Here is a 20481-nt window from a genome sequence, read left to right on the forward strand (position 1 = left end):
ATTCTATGAGATGCTACGTATTCTTTCAAGCATGCGATGATGAATTTTATTAAATTTTTAAATGAAATCTGTAAACAGGTTTATGCAATATATTTTCCGAAAAGCATGATATAAGGTGTGAGATCCTGTTTTTATGGATTTGTCACTTACCGGTCTGCATGCTGTTATTTAACTATACATTCATAATCGAAAGTGTTGGCACCCTTGAAATTGACCCAGAAAATGAAGTATTTCTCTCAGAAAATTATTGCAATTACACATTTTGTTATACACATGTTTGTTTCCTTTGTGTATATTGGAACAACCCCAAAACATAGAGAAAAAAGGCAAATTTGACCTGATTTCACACAAAACTCCAAAAACAGGCCAGACAAAATTGTTGGCACACTTACCTTAATATTTGGTTGCACACTCTTTGGAATAAATAACTGAAATCAATTGATTCTTCTAAACATCAACAAGCTTCTTACACCTCTCAACTGTAATATTAGACCACTCTATTTTTAAACCTGCTCCAGATCTTAATGAAGACTGAATTACTATGGCAATGCACACATGCCACTAACAACAGCAATGGCAGTGTGGCGCGATACTCCCATAAAGAAAAAGAGGCAAGCCAGGAGGACACCGAAGGAGGAATAAATGCCGAGGACCCGACCCACAAAGGCATGCCTCCATTGCACCCATCAATCAAAGTGCAGTATATTTCTGCAACTTTGATTAAAGATGTTTCATCAACCAATCAGATCTTTCTCAAACAGTTATGTCTGTCAGTTATGCCGTTACTTCATATAGAAAAATCCAGATGGTTGGTTCTCTTTAAGGAGGTTGGTCAGGAGTGTAGCTATCATGGCGAAGTTAAGGTTGAACTGACGGCTGCATCCCACAATACCCAGAAACTTGTTTCTTCGAGAATGGACGTGGCCAATTCTGGATTGTGAGTATTTTGCTTCCCTCATCCCTATGGCACATTTTTTCATGTTTACAGTAAACCCAACTTCCCTTAGAGCATTAAGTATCACTTGGACCTTGCTCAGAAGGCTTCTTCAATCGTGGCTGAAAATCATAATGTCATCCAGATAGGCCATTGTGTATTTCTTCTGGGAAGCTAAGATCTGATCCATGGCTCTCTGGAAGGAGACCAGAGCTCCTATTTACCCAAAAGGCATCTTTGTGTACTGGAAACATCTATCTAGCATTGAGAAGGCTGTCTTTTCCTTGGCATATTTAGACATGGGATTTGCTAATACCCTTTCTTGAAGTCCAGTGCAATAATGTACCGAGCTGGCTCTAGCCTTTCAAACAGTTCATCAACATGGGACACTGGATATGTATCAAACTTAAAGACCCCATTCAGCTTCGTATAGTCATTGCAAAACTGCCATTCTCTTTCTGGTTTTGGCACTAAGACGATGGGACTAGACTAACCACTCTTAAGGCCACTTTACACACAGAGATAAATCTTTGGCAGATCTGTGGTTGCAGTGAAATCATGAACATATTGTTCCATTTGTGCACAGCCACAAACCTGGCACTGATTGTCCACAATTTCACTGCAACCACAGATCTGCCAAAGATTTATATCTGTGTGTAAAGTGGCCTTTAGACTCTTCAATGACTCCCAAGTTCAGCATCCGCATGTAATTAACCTCCTTTGAGATCACTTCTTGGCAGGCTTCATTAATCCAATATGGCTTCAAGTACATCTGAACATGAGGTCCCTTGAGAACCTCATACTATATGATCTACGTGCAACCGGCAAATCTGAAAACAAGTCCATAGGCTTGGTGGACATGGACAATGGGTGGCTAATTGACCTGGATCGTGACTCCTTCAACAAATCACGTCCTTACCTGGTGCTTTCAGAAACATACCCCATCTATGTCTCTAATTCTCTTCTTTTGGATGTTAGTCTCCCTTTGAGAACCCCATTATGAGGTAGCTATGGCCACTTATTTCCCTAAAGATCTCTTGATCGCCTGGTACCTTTCTACCATGCCCAGCAGGTCATCAGCATTCTGGGGATCTCCCTGGACAACCCAGGACTGAACTGTTCTCGTAAGGGAGTGAATGAATCTGTCCATGACGATACTTCCACCATATACACTGGGGAGGAAGTTTTGGTTGCAACCACTTCTGAACCAGGTGTAATAAGTCAAATGTTTGGGACCGTGGTGCACCCGTTGCTGTCAGATACAGCTTACTGAATGGTATTTGAGGTAGGCATGAGAGGTGAATTTAAAAAAATGTTCAGGCTGCTTTATTAAAACTGCATTAAGCAAACCACACACAAGGAAAATAAGCAGCAGTCCTAACAATGCCACTTCAGTATTCAGCATACCAGTCCAAGCATGGAGACTTCACACAGGAGGACTTCTTACCTCCACACACCAACATTAATGAATTCATATGGACATTGATATGTCCTCCATGCCACACCCTGAGGTAGGGATTTGTGGGCAGCCAGTCCCAGCCATATGTTTGACTGCTTGTAAACCCTGCCCTATTAATACTGCCCATACTACACGTACTGAAACTAGCTTCCAGGCTTAAGTCACAGAGGATAACCACCTCTGTGATACATATCTCTCATTCATGACATGTCCAGCAGCCATCTTACCCTTCAAAATCATAAAAAAGTATAAAGGAGAAATACCAAATTTATGTTACACTTACTTTACAACTTGGATTTCTCCTATTAATTGAAAGTAGCACTGTCTCTCCAAATTTCATTCACACTTTTACTTTTAGTTTCCAGGGTCTATTTCCACAGCTGCTCACAAATCCATTAGGTAAATGAGTTGTTTATAACTGGACAATAAAATAATAATAGGACCAAGAATTTTAAGCAATTGATTGTATTTCAATTCACCTTCAATAAGGCTCTTAAAGCACCACTTCAGCGGATTTTTTTTTAAGCTCTGGAGTGGCCCTTTAAATCCAAGTCCCCTGCCGCTGATATTATACTTACACTCTGGTGTTTTCATGCTTTTTCGGCTCCGCTCCGGTCCCATGATGACATTTTATGCCTGTAACATTTGACTGGACGGAAGTCAGAAGTTAAGTCACAAGTGCTCAATACAACTCTACAAGAATGTAGGTAGAATGAGGCCAGATCGAGGCTCTCATAGAGATACATTGAATTGTGACCTCCGACATGCTCCATAAAACACTGGAGAAGCAGGCAGGTCACAAATCGCCAGACACAGGAGCAGCGTTGATAGAAGATGAAGCCGCCAGATGGTAAGTATAAGACAGGGTGCAGGGACTTAAATTTAAGCACCAATTGAGTGGGGAAACAAAAAAAAACAAAAACACGGGAGTGGTGCTTTAAGATGGGAAAAATGTTTGCATCTCTATGTAAGGCCGGAGTCACACTTGCGAGTGGTTCGCGTGAGTCCCGCATCGCATCACTCGGCACAGCCTGCCGCTCTTCGGACAGGAGTAGGTCTGCTGCATAGAAATACATGGAGCCGACCAACTTCTGTCCGGAGAGTGTGTGGCCGTGCCAAGTGATGTGATGCGAGACTTGCACGAGTCACTCGCAAGTGTGACTCCGGCCTAATCTTTTAACAAGAAAATGAATGAGATTCCTGAAATCTCATGCACACGCTGCTTATTTTTTCCTTGCAGATTTCAATCTTCAAAGCAATTTTTCAAATCTGCAGCATGTCAACTCAGCATTTTTTTGCAGCAATTTTCACCCATTTAGATGAATAGGAAAAATTTCAAGTAAGACTGCATGCAAAAAACATGTCATTGTCTGAATCTTAGGCTATGTTCAAATACCGTATTTTTTTGTGAAATTGTTTTTTTTGCAAGTCAAAAGCTGCGTTTTTTTAGTTCCAGCAAAGCCTTTGAGATTTTAGAAATTACATGTAAATGCTTACTTTTTTTTTCCCGACTGAATTTGAGAACTGTAGTATTTTTTTAAATCTGCAGCATGTCAATTCTTTCAGCATCTTTGCATTGTTTTTAAAGTGTTTTTTCACCCATGGGAAAAAAAAATAAAAGTACAAAAATACTTCAAAGACATAGTAAACAGGTTTTCTAAGGCTATGTGCGCACGTAGCATTTGTCCCTGCAGAAATTTCTGCAGCGATTTGAACAGCACGCGTGCGCTTCAAATCGCTGCAAAAAGAGTCCGTAATGAAAAAAAAAAAAAGCCGATTCCATGCGCTCTGAGTGCAGCCCCTCCCATAGACAGAGCGGGGGCTGCAGGCAGAGCGCAGGAAAGAAGTGACATGTCACTTCTTAGAACGCGCGCTTCGGGCAGCAGCCGAAGCGCTGCGCTCTAATATGCCACGTGCACACGTCTCCTGCATAATCTTCATAGATTATGCTGGGGACGCAGGACGCATGCAGTTCGCTGCGGTGCAGATCACAGCGTAACTGCATGCAAATACACAACATGCGCACATAGCCCTATGGTTTTTTTGCACCATTTTTCCCTCCTTTTTTGGTGAGTAAAACCTTTTTTTAAACATATGTGGTAGACAAATCACACACCTGTCTTGTTCCAAAAATAACACTGCAAAAACTCAATGAAAAATGGTGCAAATATACAGCAAAACCGATGTTTGTAATGCAGCATTTTTCTTCCAAGATAGCATTGTGAACATAACTCTAAGCATCGTTATTCCTGCTAACAGTCTGGTTTTGGCTGCATAAACATCTGCTACAAATAGTCATTGTGTGAACATACTATAATAGGGCATTTAAAAATTACTTCTTTTTTTATCAACCACCTCTTTATGAGCCATAGTGGTCCTATGGGTGCGCTCACATGAGCGTATGACTTGGATGACTCTAATGCAAGAAAATCTCGCATTGCACTCGGACCAATGTTATTTAATGAGGGAGAGCAGATGGTCAGCTTTTTTCTCATCTAGATTCTGAATGAGCAAAAAGTGGCAGCATGCTGCGATTGTCAGCGAGAGACATGTCACCCGAACCCATACAAGTTTATGGGTGCGAGTTAAACATGGGACTGTACTCATATGTCGTCCAAGTGCAGTTTGATATACGCACAGGCTGACAATGGAAGAAATGTGGAGATTAATCCCTCCCTCTCCTCTGCAGCTGTGATCCGATTGCAGGATTGGATCACAGTCGCATGACACTCGGCTCACACTCGCAGCTTAGGAGCCGAGGTTATTAGCATACCGCATCCAATGCACTTACCGGATGCCATACCATCGGTTGAATCCAGCCTAATATACAAAAACACAGTCACCTACCAGACCCCTACTGCTCACTTTACTGCAGCTGGCTTCCGGGATTCCTGTTCCAGCTGGAATTGTTAAGGGATCACTACATCCAATCAGTGGCTGCAGAGCAGAGCGATTGGTTTAAAAAACACATATCAGGGGATACTTATTGAGAACCATCATTCAGTCAAAGTAGAAAGTGGCAGCAAACTGTCCGTCTACACGGAGGACCCATGACATTTATATAGACACCATGTAATGCTTCATGGTTCCTATGGTGGCGCTGCAGTAATATGGAGCACATTTTGCCTTTTTAGACCAGAGATTACAGTTGATTGCTTGAAGTCCCAGCTTTGCGATGACCTTTGATCAGCCTATTTTCCTATTTTTCAAGAGACCTTTTAATGATAAAAAAATGACCACCGCATTAGGGATTACCACTTTTCAGTTTCACCGGTGTTCTTCAAGAATTTCATCAATACAAATTGTGGAATGACTGAAGTTTTTTCTAAAAGTAAACTATGATGTAATGCAGTAATGCCAAAGTAACAATGGAAATGATATCGTATTCTGTTAATCATAGTGGAATGTGAATGTAACAATTGCTATGTGATTGTTCTATTATTAATATGTAACTCCCACATGCATTTTCTTTTTCTTTTCTGTCTTCCAGAAAGAAGATGGATCGGCAGAAAAAATGCTTTTACTGAAGCAAGAAAAAGAAAATAACTTATTGATTGTGTAGAGCTAGCTCTGTTCATGATCAATGGGACTGCATGGTGGGATTTTGTTCATTATCCTAATGTGCGCATGAGGTTTTTTTTTTCTTAGCTTTGAATTGGGCTGTGATGTAAAAGTAGCTAGATGCGATTGTAAGTGAAATCGCAGTCTCAGAATAGTGATCTTTTATTGACGTGTGCATCAACATCAACAGCAGACAATGGCAAAATCCTCACATGTAAACCATATGCTCTGTTCTAATGTGCGGTGTACGGGTATGGATACTAGTCTGGTGTTTTGTTGTATATAATATAATTTTGGGGGTAAAGTTACATGGCATTACCTTTATTGAGTCATGGCAATGTCAAACTATTTTGCAAATGATACACCATTATGGGTGATGTGTAACACGTAGAGTACCACTAGTCAAGTGCTCATAGTATTGGCCATTTTATTAGCTTAGTCAATATTCCAGGACTAGAGGCACGTCAAGTTTAATAAATGTCTATTATGTGTCTAGAATCACCAATACAGTATGAATTAGGATACTTAAAAGTTATTTTTATACATACTGTTTGGAATCCAACCAACAAAATGACTGCCTCTGCTACATGACTGAGGTTTGGTACTTTTTTTTATCCAAGGAATAATGCTGTAAATAGGAAGCTACCATTTTTTACATGATGTATTCTTTCATATTAGTTGTATGTACAGTTGCACGTAAACTTAGAAAAACTGACTGTAGATATTGAGAAATACACTTCTTTTAAATATGAGGACATTCTACAAATAAGGCTAAACCTTAACGCTCAATGGTCCATCCATTTTTATTGAAACATTTATATTGTTCAGTGAAGGGTTGCCAACAATCCAGAAATTCCTGAAAATAGGACACTTTTTTTCCCTGTTCGTAAGAAAAAAATTTACGTTTCCATGACTTTTTTGAAGCTGTAGAGTCTTGTACAGATTTTTATGAGTGTATTGATCATCCTTTTACAGTTCCTTGTGAAGGCAGCTAATGCCTTCATATTGGATTCATGATCTGTAGACATGTATCATTTATAGTGTTAAGGACCCGCTGTGTCCTGGACGCGGCGGGTCCTGACCTGTGGGGCCGCGAGTCTCCTCTGCAGGAGAATGCAGGTGATCGCATCTGCCCGTACCCACGATCAGGGTTCGGGGTGCTGTGGTCTCTCGCTTGTGTTCTCCCTACAGAAAACGCTTGCGACCCTGCATCAAAGAATTAACATACTGAGGCTCGGAAAGCTGCACCATAGGTCAGTTTTCATTGCGAGCCACGCACGCACAGTGGGCATGGGATTTCTAGAAGTCCCATCCACTGTGCTTGTACTGTAGAATGCAACGTTTAGGACGCAGCGAAAACACACTGCATCCAAAATACTGCAACACTAATCGTGGCCATGCACCCTTAATGATTTATTACAGTCATCTATTTTGTCCATAAAAAAAAGTGTCTGTCCATGATTTTTTTAGAAACTGTCCAAAAACAAATTCAGCATTCCTGAGCACGGTGCATAAAAATTAGTTAAACTTGATGGGTAGAGATCATCATAATGACAACAGGTCAGAATTATAACTACTTATCCATTGGCTATAATGTACAACTAATCTAAAGGTAGTAAATGTGTGTCTCATACAACCTTCAAGCATAAAATATGACTCTTATGAGATGTTAGGATTTTACGAACCTAAGATGCCCAAGTAGTTGTGCTGCTTTCTGGAGAACTAGATTCCACTTAATTTAGCGTGATAACAGCTTAGCCAGGTGTAGAGTGTTTTTTTGCAATGTCCACAATCGTGCCTGTGCCTGACATAGTGGAGCGCTCTACTTGCTTATCTTTGGCAGTTCCATAGACTGTAATTTGAATGGTCATGTGTAGAGATGAGCAGTTCCGTGGAGGTTCTCTTCGCCGGCATCCAAGGAACCGAGCCTCCACTGGCTCAAGCTTGACCTGAACCCCAGAGCAAGTAACTGATTGGCAGTTTGAGTCTCTGCCCACAAACAGCCAGCCATAAGCAGATCACTTCTGGGGGAGGGTAAGCAGACTTTTTCAAACAATTTTTTGGGTTGCACACTACATGTAATCGTGTTGATGTTACCCCAGTGTGAGCTGTTCAAACATTGCAAGCGGCTTGCACAGGGCTGAGCACCAAGCGTAGCTGAGCACAGCATTGCTCGCGAGATTGAAGTTCACACGTATAGCACCCAAACTCTGAATCTGAATCTTGAGTTTTTTAAGTCGGTGTTCGGTTTGAAAATCAAACCTCAAGTTCACTCATCTGTAGTCATGTGCATGGACAGCAGTTTTAAGTTTCATTCACCAATCAATATACATTTTTGGATATAAAACCTTAAAAATGTATTTCATTTTTATTTTGGTTTATGATTTAATTTCTAAAACCTCTAAAAGAACACATTCTGTCTCTGTCCTTTTTGGATTTCTTGTACATTTGTTCTTCTTTTTAAATAAGTCAGAAATAAGTCAATCAAAAAATGTAATACATCGCTGTAATAAATGTCAACATAATGTTGACATGACATAGAATGACATTTTACTAAATGGGCTTAAGGCTTGTGTGTGGGCAATCAACATCATCCTTCTTACCAAAAAAGCTGTAGGCTATAACTTCTCAAGGCTTAGCACTGTCAATGAACTATTGGTCCATTCTATACGATTTGTAAAGTTAAAAGATACGAATGACTATACGAAATGTCAATAAACTGATTTGTCATCTACCTTGTTGTACTGCTTCATTAATTTGTTGCTTGCGTGGTTCTTTGCCTGATATATCAAATATAAGACCTGCAGTGAAAAAAAAGAATAGCAAAAGTGCCAAAAGCAAAAAAAATACAAATAAAAAGTCTTATTTATACTAAAATCTCAAAAATATTGGGTCAAAACTGTATCTACTACTTTAGCAGCATTTCGTTACTACTACCGACCGATGAATCAATATAGCAAGAATAAATTAGAATGGAATTAGTTGACTTCCTACTGTATATAGGTCATAACTGTATTGTAGGTCACAGCTAGAGATGGGAGAATGCATGCAAGTGGAATAAAAATTCCTTTCTGGGTAATAGGGTTTTCTTGTAATTTACTCTGCGTGAATCTAGCAAAATGGCAACCAGCGGCCACCACCACGTTGCTGAGCAGTAGTGGGTCAGCAAAAGGTTAAAAGTAAAGAAAAAACAGACCTCGCTGCTCATCTCTGGTTTCTCCCCCTGCTCCCTGCCTGTTGTCCAGTCCTCAACAACCTTGACATGTCACATCTACTGCCCAGTGATTAGTCTAGGATAGGGCCTCCGGGCAAAAGCAGGCCTACTTTGCATTTCCAAGTTCTTCTCAAGACCAGAAGTCCCTGACCAGAGAGCACAACAGACTGTAGATGTGACTCTGGTGCGAAGGACAGGACACAGTGGGCAGCAAGTAGCAGGAGTGGTTGGACATGTGAATTATTTATATATATATATATATATATATATATACACACACACTGTATATATATATATATATATATATATATATATATATATTCTTTTTTTATTATTATTTTTTAATTTTAGGTTTATTTTGCCCAGTGGTTGTTTAAAAACTCCTAAACATAATAAGGGGCATTAAGAAAATAGTTTGCTGAGAATACTTTCTCTGTAAATTGAATTTCCCAGTAACAACAGGTGAATTCGCATTTCGTCATATCGGCTCATCTCTAATCCCATCTATAATATTTAGTGGCCACAAAATGTAAAACTATTTTATTTGATTATCAAGATAATATACTTTGCTTGTGACAGGTAAAATTTATATGGAAAGAGTGGCATCTTCTCCTTACAATATTGTATGTATCAGTTCATATTGGTGTATTTAGCTATAGCGTTGTGTAACGGATATATTTTATGCATATTCTGTAGACTCTTTTTCCATTAAAGAATTGTGTCTTTTTTCTTTGTGGGATGAAAAATAGTGCTACATGTAATAATTTATTTAGTATTCTGTCGTCATCTGTACAGACACTATAAATATTCTAATTACAATATCAAGGTAAGAAAATGAAGCATTTATTCTAAAGGGGTTTTCTGGGATTAGATAAATATGGCTGCTCTATTCCAATAATTGTACCACGTCTGTCCTTGGGTTATTTGTTGTATTGCAGATCATTCACTTCAATAGTTATGATACCAGACACAACTCATGAATAGGTAAAGTAAACTTCAAGGAGGAAGGCATCCATGTTTTTCTAATTCTTGACAATCCCTTAAGTATACATTTCAATGTAAATGTGCCAAATCCATGTGCCAAATCTGGAGAGTCCCAGTGTCATACATTTACTTTTGTTGGCACTAGTAGTTTACTTTGAAGGTTGCTAATTTTACATTTTAGCGCATTTCTAGAAGAAAGAAGTGTCTCTCTAATGTTAAACGGGCTTCACATCAGCAGTATTCTGCCGCAATGCCGGATCCGTCAGAAATGCGGTATAGTTCAATACAGTTAAATGGCATCGCGACAAGATAAGGTCACATGCCGTCACATGCGCATATGACTGCATGTGACCTTATCTTGCTGCGATTCCACTGTATTGAACTGTACCGCATTTCTGACGGATCCGGCATTGCGGTAGAATACTGCTGATGTGCGTGCAGCCTTAGCTATGAATGGCTTCATTGTAATCAATGTTTAACTCAATAAAAAGAGAAATATCAGCCTGAATAAGGATATCAGCCAAACCAAACCGCTATATATTGCTTCTCAGCAATAAAGTAGGTAATGATTTGTCGAGTGAGATGCTTATGGTAGATATTGGTGATAGTGGTTCTTGCAAAGATCCCGCTGGTTTGGGCAGTCTTACAGGCAATACACTCTTGGAAAATGTATGCAAATTAGCTCACTTTTAGAAAAAAAGAAAAGACTCTCTTTAGTACCACCTTTAGGTAGTATCTTGTGGTGAGCAAAAACTACCATTCTTGGGTGCTCAGTACTCATAACGAGCAGTCATATGCTCAGATGGGCTCTAGTCATGTACCAAGTATGATGGATTTCAATGAAATACTTGAGCATTTTTCCAGACGATCTTTTGGGATAAATTTTCAAGTTCCCCATCGAGTCCATCTGAACGACTGACTGCTCATTACGAATACTGATCACCCGAGCATGGTAGTGCTCGGTCATCAGTAGTTCTAACCCCATTAATCATTGTCTGACCAGCTAATGTGTCTTAAAACATGGTCTAGTAAGGTACAAGAGCTTATTTCCCTTGCTATTTTATATTTCTAAACAAAATATAGAACCACAAAAATAAATCTGTTTAAATTCTGCTTTTGCTACATGTAATGATCACATACAAGACCCGAGTGATGCCAGATCACACACCTGAATTAACCTTAATGTGACCCAGAACACCATAAATATACTCCTGCCGGAAAATGTATTTACGGCTGACCTAACTAAGATTCTTGTCTTTTATCAGTTTAATTAGTATAATGAATTGCTTTAGCTTTAAAATGTGTGTTGTTGGACAACCTGACGATGTTTTGAGACTTGTTAAATGCTTTACTTCGATCCTAAGAGCAAATGTCGCGGGCGGGGAGGGCGCAGCCGCTGCTGCGCTCTCGCTAACGCTCGGGTCCGGCGCTGCTGTGGCTGCTGCTGCTTGGTGGCTCGAGCGGTGGGCCGGATCTGGGGACTCGAGCGGTGCTCCTCGCCCGTGAGTGAAAAGGGTGGTTGGTTTGGGGGATTTAGTCCGTGACGCCACCCACGGGTCGTGGTGAAGATGGGCACCACCGCTGCTGGTGACGGGGATCCCGGGAGCGATGGTAGGGAGCAGCTGGGATGTTGTTTTCCCCCTCCGTGGGTAGGGGTCGGTGGTCCCGGGGCCTGATGATGTGACGGGGAGGTAGGGTTGGTGATGTGCAGGGTTGCAGGGACAGCGCGGCACGGTGCCAGATGGCACGGGTGTACTCACTCAGTAAGAAATGTACAACGTTCTCGGTAAACCAAACGGCTGGATGGACGGGTCCCGCAGCCGGCTGCTGTGTCTCTCCCCGGACAGGTGATGGCGGCTGTCTTTCCCTGCACCTTGATGTTCTCGTTTGACTACTATGGATCCCCAACGGTAGTCCGCTCCCAGGTGCATGGGTACCGGAGGAGCCCGTTTGCCCGCAGGCGCTGGCCCTTGGGTCTCTAGCCTTAGGCGGTAGCTGTATACCCTCACGGTGTGGGCGATTGCCTTCAATCGGGACTTTTGCTGTTAGGAAACACGTGGGGTTCCGGTCACATTCGGATTTGACTATTGTCGGCGGCTCCAAGCCTGGTAGGACCGCCCGACCCCGGTCCTACGGTTTCGCATTGCTTCACCACTCCTGCAGATGGCCACCACCGTCTGCCAACCTTGCTGTCAGTGCCTGGGCCACAAACCCAGACAACCCAGTGTTCACTCCTCACTCTTCACTGCTCAACACTGAACTGTCACTTTTCCCGCCTCCAGGCCTGTGAACTCCTCGGTGGGTGGGGCCAACCGCTTGGCTCCACCCCACCTGGTGAGGACATCAGACACTGGAGGGAGGCAACAAGGGTTTTGTGTTTAGCTGGTGTCCCTGTCTAATGGGGGTGGGGGTGTTTGTGTGTTATCTGTGACGACCTGGCTAGTCCAGGGCGCCACACAAACATGCCACAGAGACAGAGATGAGACAGAGTCCATGCAGCAGTTATGGGGCCCTGGTTATTTTAAGCCTATTGCTATAAGTTAATTAGGGCTGTGCTAAAGTTTCTTTTTTATAAAGAAACTATATTGTTTTGAAACAAGAGGTTAGATAATGTGTCCAATAGTCATGGTTTGAAATGAAACACTCTCCATGCCCTTATTTCTATGGGGTCAAACCCTGGGCCACAATAGAGAGTTTAACATCATTGCTTGCACTCATCAGGATCCCCAGATCCTGAATGTCCTCTTTGATTTCTAACCTTCTGCTCCGGATTAATGGATACAAAGATTGGTTGGCGTGCACTATTTACAGTTTTTATGATTGAGGATTTGACAGTCTCACAGCTACGGATGATTAAACTGGTAATGGCATTATAGTGTTAACTGATACACTATAGAGGGAGTGGAAAGATTGGATTGTAAAGATGTGTATCATCAATATGTATAGAATGGTATCGGCAGTATATCTCCTGTTTACACAGGATGATGTGCTGCCAATAACAATGATTCCTAAGTAGAGATGAGCAAACCTTTACGTGCGAACTTAACTCACACAAGCAACGCAGTGCTCCGGGTACGCTCGGTGCTCAGCCCTGTGCGAGCTGCTTGCAGTGTTTGAACGTGGCACACTGGGGGTCACATCAGCATGATCACATGTAGTGTGCATCAAAAACATTTTTTGTGTAAAAGTGCTCCCACCCTCCCCCAGAAGTGATCTGTTTATCGCAGACTGTATTTGGACAGAGACTCAAACTGACAAGCAGCGATTCCGAACCTCCTAGGGCCAAGTTTGGACATGTAGAGGTTCAGTTCATTTGCTGCCAGTGAACCGAACCTCCAAAGGTTCACTCATCTCTATTCCTAAGCCAATAAAAAAAATAACGTGCCCAACATATGAACATTTTGCTCATTACAAGCTTTCCGGCTTGTTTACATGAGCCAGTCATCAGGAGCGAGCATTACAATGAGCGTTCACTTCCAGAATATTGGCCCTAAATCTAAACGGACCCATAAAAGTCCAATGATGACATAGGCTGAAGATAAGGTTGACTTATGGTCGGTTTTTCACCATAACTACCAGACATTGAATAGATTTTTATGTTCACTATATATTCAATATGAAGATGATTTGATATATTGAAAATGTAAATTTGAGTATGATATACTTGCGAAAGGGAACTGAATACATTTAAATCCAGGTATTGTGACATTTACAGCATTGTAGAAATCTGGGCACATCTGATAAAAAAACCCATCTTAATTCATATCGCGGTTCATTATATGACTACAGTACATACTCTTATAGATTCTAGAAACCATAATACTAAAGCTGTAACAAAGATGTTCAGCATTTATGGCTCAGAATCTCAAATAAAACTAATATCTGTGGTTAAAATCTCGTCTCAGTTTTTTTTCACAGTTGTTTCCCAAGCAGCTAGAAATCCAAATAGAGGAAACAATATTTGAACATTCGTATATTGCTTTATCCAAATTAAGTTAACAACTTTTTTTATTATAAGAGAAAACAATTGCTGTAGAAAGAAAGAAAGAAACAGTAGAATTAGGGATGTTAAGTTTGAAAATGAGGGACATTTAGTTTGAAAAAGAGAAAGCCGAGAGGAGACTTAATAGCGGTCTACAACTATCTGAAAGGTAGTCACAGTACAAAGGGAACTACCCTATTCTCATTAGCACAAGGAAGTACAAGAAGCAATGGGATGAAACTAAGGGGTGCTTCACACACAGCGAGCTCACTGCCGAGATCGCTGCTGAGTCACGCTTTTTGTGACGCAGCAGTGACCTCATTAGCGATCTCGCTGTGTGTGACAATGAGCAGCGATCTGGCCCCTGCTGCGAGATCGCTGCTCGTTACACACAGCCCTGGTTCGTTTTCTTCAAAGGCGCTCTCCCGCTGTGATGCACAGATCGCTGTGTGTGACAGCGAGAGAGCGACAAATGAAGCGAGCAGGGAGCAGGAGCCGGCGTCTGGCAGCTGAGGTAAGCTTGTAACCAAGATAAACATCGGGTAACCAAGGTGGTTACCCGATATTTACCTTAGTTACCAGCCTCTGCAGCTCTCACGCTGCCTGTGCTGCCGGCTCCGGCTCTCTGCACATGTAGCTGCTGTACACATTGGGTTAATTAACCCGATGTGTACAGCAGCTAGGAGAGCAAGGAGCCAGCGCTAAGCAGTGTGCGCGGCTCCCTGCTCTCTGCACATGTAGCTGCATTACACATTGGGTTAATTAACCCGATGTGTACTGTAGCTAGGAGAGCAAGGAGCCAGCGCTCAGTGTGCGCGGGTCCCTGCTCCCTGCACACACAGCTAAGTGGTGTGCGCTGGTAACTAATGTAAACATCGGGTAACCATACCCGATGTTTACCTTAGTTACCAGTCTCCGCAGCTTCCAGACGGCGGCTCCGTGCAAGCGCAGCGTCGCTTGCACGTCGCTGCTGGCTGGGGGCTGTTCACTGGTCGCTGGTGAGATCTGCCTGTTTGACAGCTCACCAGCGACCATGTAGCGATGCAGCAGCGATCCTGACCAGGTCAGATCGCTGGTCGGATCGCTGCTGCATCGCTAAGTGTGAAGGTACCCTTAAAGGAAGGAGATTCAGATTAGACCGGAAAACCTTTCTGTCAATGAGGGCAGTCAGGGAGTGGAACAGGCTACCACAGGAGGTGGTGAGCTCTCCATCAATGGAAATCATCAAGTGAAAACTGGATAACCATATAGCTGGGATGATTTAGCAAAGCCTGTACTCGCAGGGGGTTGGACCCGATTGCCCTTGAGGTCCCTTCCAACTTTACCATTCTATGATTCTATTAGAATTTATCAAACCTGGTATTTTATGGATTAGTCTTGAACCTATAGCCCACTGAAGAAAGTGTTTCAAAAGTTTAAAGACCCGTAGACATTGTACCTAATAATAATCTTTATGTAGCGCCAACATATTCTGCAGCACTTTACATACATCAGCAACACTGTCCCCATTTGGTCTCACAATCTAAATTCCCTATCAGTATGTCTTTGGAGTGTGGGAGGAAACGGGAGAACCCAGAGGAAACCCACGCAAACACTGGGAGAACATACAAACTTCTTGCAGATATTGCCCTTGGTGAGATTTGAACCCAGGACAACCACTAACCTTTGAGCCACCGTGCAGCGTGTAACATGAATGTTTACATCTTTTGATCTTTTTGTGCATCAAAAAAGAAAATCTACTTTATGCCAATACTAGTAAACCAAGTCCCTTTTGCTAAGCTTCATATATTTTCTTTTAAAAGCTCAAGGTAGGCACAAAGAGATAAAAAGTTACAATTTTGCATAAACACTACTTTTGACAAATTGTACCACATCGTAACACCAGAAAAAAATTCTATAAATGACTCCAAATGTGTTGTGGCTACTAAATCATGTTTTACCCTATGCTCTGGGATACATTCAGTCCAACATGTCTTTGCACCACGAGTGGAAATGGCATTGAAGATGTTCCCCTATCATGATTGACTTTCAGTGGGCAGGGAGAAAAGGAAAGGCTGTTGGAGTGACCAGGTGACAAATAAATTTGCCCCATGAGAGCTAACATGGCTGACAAAAAGTAGCAGTCATGGCCATGATCTGCTATCTTAAAAAAAAACTATAAGCAAAACAATTCTGTTGCTAAAATAACCAAGTACAAGTAAAAACAAGCCCTTGCTGACCTTTTTTTACAATATCCGGCCCTGGAGTACTCAAAAGGGCACTTACAATACTATATTAATTACATCAAGTGAGGAATTCCCAGTCTTTACTAATTTCTAGATGGCGAAGCTGTCTAGTTATACAAAGACTAGGGCTGGTTAGTGTCTAACTATAAAATGGAGTATTATTGGCCCCTACAGTGTGATAGCAATAATTTGGTTCCCAGGAACCTTTCTCAAGCCTGAGAAAGGTTCCTGGGAACCGATGTGTTGCTATCACACTTTATAGTCCAATAAAGGTCTGATTTTTGCAATGTATGGAGTGCTGCCTCCCTCTTTATTTTTTCTATATGTGTTACGTCACCGCCGGAGTCTGCTCCAGTGACTTCTGCTCCGATCGCCAGGCGACGCCGTGTTCCTGCCGCGGATGGTGCTGGTGATGGGAGAGAAGTCGATGCCAGCGGCACCAGTGGGCGCAGGCTCCGATCATCCACTGGGCTGGGTTAGCTTGGGATATGCAGTACTGCTGGCTGACTGTGGGTGGCATGTGTTTTCCAGCTGAAGTTGCCAGCATTCAGCTACAGCCAATGGGAAGACACCACACCCTTCTTATTTCCCCTCCTGTCACATGATTACTGCCAGATATAGTTCTGATTTTCCTGGCTCCTCTTACGTCCTATTCTGTTGGTGATTCCTGTGTTGACTTCTGCGTGTTTTTGACTACCCTTCTGCCTACTGTTTTTGTACCTTGCTGCCCGACCCGGATCTGACCTCTGCTACGTTTGCTGACTACGTCACTGCCTGCCGATGCTGTCCCTGTTCCGCAATTCCTGGTTTGACCCTGCCTGACTACTACTTTCATCGGACTGCAGCCTTCCACAGGTAGTGATCTCCAGGGTCCTGTGTAATTCCAAATCCCTGTATAGGGGTTAAAGTGTTTCAGAGTTCTGGGGGTCCTACTTGGTGAGTGGCTTCCCTCTAGCCTCCCCTTTACAGCCCATCTGAGTCTGTGGATCCAGGCAGGCGTCACATTATGTCTGCAATTGGATAGTTCTTGGTTGGCCTTGCACCCACAACTTTGAGAAGATTTTTTATGCTGCTCTTATTTTTTTGTGTATAAACTAGTATAATTTTCTACTTCAGAAATCAAAGAAATATAGACAGATTTTGAACTTAACTTTTTATATAGCACCAGCATCAACATCCATAGCACAATATGGGTTTAAAACATTATAATGATTGTTACAGATTATATACTTTAGATAGCATTTATGCCTATATTCGTTTAAAAACTGTAAAGAATACAAAATAAGCACAAGAGGTAAAGGAAATGGTATACAGTTCGAGACATCTTCAGTGGAAGTGTGGTGGGTGATCAGTAAGGTTTAAGAACTTAACGGTCTTGGATATATTCTTGTTGGCAAAGCTAAATTTGCTGTGTGTACATAAAGACTTGGAATCCCACAGAATGAAGGTGAGAGTTCCAGAAGAAGAGATATCTTAGGCAAAGCAGAGGTTTGAATTCTGAGAATAATGAAGAATTGAATCGGGATTTGTAAGTTATTGGATCGGACAAAAGAAAAGGCCATGTATAGCCAGTAGTGATTAAAGAAACACTCCTAAGTTTTTATCCTCTTAATAAATTGCAAGCATCAAATTATATAGCACTGTGTGCTTACAATTCTCATTTTGCCCCTCTACCCAGTTAATTCTTACCTTTTTCCACTAGGTCTATGACATCATGTGATTAAAAACAGACTAGCTGAATTCTAAGCTGTATGTAGAAACAGGAAATCTCTTTTCCATGAGTGAGACATGAGTCATGATTAGAACTGCAAAATGATTTTAGTTAGTTTTAATAATGACTCATGCAGTGGAATAATATATCCTCTTCCTACATACAGATGTGATGTCATAGACCTAGTGAAACAAGGTAAGAATTAACTGGGTAGAATGACAAAAAGAGAATTGTAAACACTCACTTTTATATAATTTGATGCTTGCATTTATTAAGAGGATAAAATCTTAGGAGTGTTTCTGTAATCACTATTGGCTATACATAGCCTTTTCTTTTGTCCGATCCAATAACTTACAAATCCTGATTCAATTCTTCATCATTCTCAGAATTCAAATGGGAAAGAGAAGAATTAATTGAGTAGAAAGGCAAAATGAGCAATTTTAAGTACACTGTGCTATCTAATATGATATTTGCAATATATTAAGAGAAAAAGCTTTGATGGGAATGCTTTTTAAGCACTAATCCAAAGTTTAGATTTTAGAGGGGGTGTTTGAGTTTAAAGGGATTGTCCAGGCATATAATTTTTATGACCTATCCTTAGGATAGATCATCAATATCAAAGAAATGGGGCTTCAACTGCAGCCCAGTAGTGGCCAGATGTAAACACTGAACATAACTGAAGAGGACAGCTCCATTCAATGTATTGCAGCCATTACCAAGGACTCCTAATCTATAGGACCATATCTGCAGTACCCGGCAGCAACTGCTATACATTAAGAACGGTAAAACAGATGATCAGTAGGAGTGCCAGGTGTTTAAAATATAACCTTTGTGTTTATATGCTTGGTGGTAATTAATATTTTACTTTAAATGTTCTTTTTGTATTTTAAGCTTATTGTTTAAAGGGGTATTCCCAGATCCTATCCCAATATGTATAAGGTGTAATAATAATATAAGTAAATACCTCCAATTAGCAATGTGGTATAGTTCTCCTGATTTGGCCATGTCTCTTACCTCATGTGCAGGGTATTGCAGCTTAGGTATCCATGGTTATGACCACGCACGCATATAATGACAGTTATATTGCTCTTGTTCACAACCATGGATACCTAAGCTATTGCCATGCATGCAGATGAGATAAGCAGCGTAGATAATCAAGAAAACTATACTATTTCTAATTGAAGGTATTTGCTAATATTATTATTATCACACCTACTGAATACTAGGATAGGATCTTGGATATGGGAATACTCCTTTAATTATTGTTGAATATTATTTAAAGGTTAATTTAAGAAAATAAAAGGTATTTTAAGTCAAATAAATACATTGGTAATAATGTATTATTTAATATAAAAGCAGCTTTTTAACATTTACTTGAGATAAAGTATTATGTTTTCGCAGAGCAGCCGCTTAAATGACCTTATTGTCACCAGTGGCTTTTGTGTAACAGAATTTGATTATATTACCAGAGAAGTAATAGGAAATGTTCTCACTGCTATAATGCTAATGGAATATTTTATGCAGTCTTTTAAGTGCCTCCGTCACCTCTACACTACATGATTCTGTCCTATGTGACAGAGAATTATTTATTTATAATGCATTTTAGCATGAACTCTGCATCAGCCGGGATTTTTTAGCATCATTGCCATCCTGATTATAGATTCTTAAGCCATTTCTAATTATTAATACGCGCAATGTGTTATTCTGAATATATTTGGGACTTGACATCAATTCTCAAATGGTAAAAAATGTCTCAAAGAAATCTTGACTTGTGGAGAGCGTTCTAGGTTTTCAGGGCGATAGACAAGCTATTGATTTACTGTAAATTGAAAATGAATGGAATAAGGTCAGAAGAGAATATATTCACTTATATTTTCTAGGACTTCCATATATTGGTTTCCAGAAATAACAGAATGATATGATAACGTCCATCATCATTGTAAAATGATGTTTGCATATTTTGAATTATAGGGAACCTGTCAGGTGCAATATGCACCCCAAACCACGAGCAGTTCTGGGTGCATATTGCTAATCCCTGCCCTGGCAGTCCCTGTATCTAGTAGCTTAGATAAAGACATCATATGATATGCTAATGAGGCCAGTTCCCTTGGCCAGTCGCCCTGTGGGCATGTTAACATGTTAAAGAATACACAGCGTCAGAGGATAGTCACATTTGCCTCTCCGCTGCCATCCCGTCCGACTCCTGGATTTCAGCTCCGGGCACATAATCCCTAACTTTCGGTCATGCACACTATGAAGCTGGGTGTACGTGTCCTGGCTTCAAACTCGTGTAGTGCGCATGACCGAAAATCCGGGATCATGTGCACTGAGCCGAAGTCCAACATCAGACGCGATGGTGGCAGAGAGGTGAGTGAGATCATCTTCTTACACTACGCATTCATTAGCATGTT

General features: G+C 41.2%; 1 protein-coding gene across 4 annotated transcripts in view; it reads left to right on the plus strand.

Annotated features, from left to right (window-relative positions):
- The window catches only part of SYNDIG1 (synapse differentiation inducing 1), a 462371-nt gene that overhangs the window by 391905 nt on the left and 49985 nt on the right, over positions 1–20481 (plus strand). The window contains exon 4 of one of the 4 annotated variants that reach the window (XM_075339415.1): positions 5884–5989. The exons of 2 other annotated variants lie outside the window; for them this stretch is intronic. In XM_075339415.1, coding sequence (XP_075195530.1) covers positions 5884–5955 — 72 coding nt within the window. In that variant the 3' untranslated portion in view covers positions 5956–5989. Of the gene's footprint in view, positions 1–5883; positions 9402–20481 lie in introns of those variants that run through there. One more of the 4 variants, XM_075339414.1, reaches the window with a different exon arrangement.

Source organism: Anomaloglossus baeobatrachus, chromosome 3 (assembly GCF_048569485.1).
Source record: "Anomaloglossus baeobatrachus isolate aAnoBae1 chromosome 3, aAnoBae1.hap1, whole genome shotgun sequence".
In the NCBI taxonomy this organism is placed as follows: Eukaryota; Metazoa; Chordata; class Amphibia; order Anura; family Aromobatidae; genus Anomaloglossus; species Anomaloglossus baeobatrachus.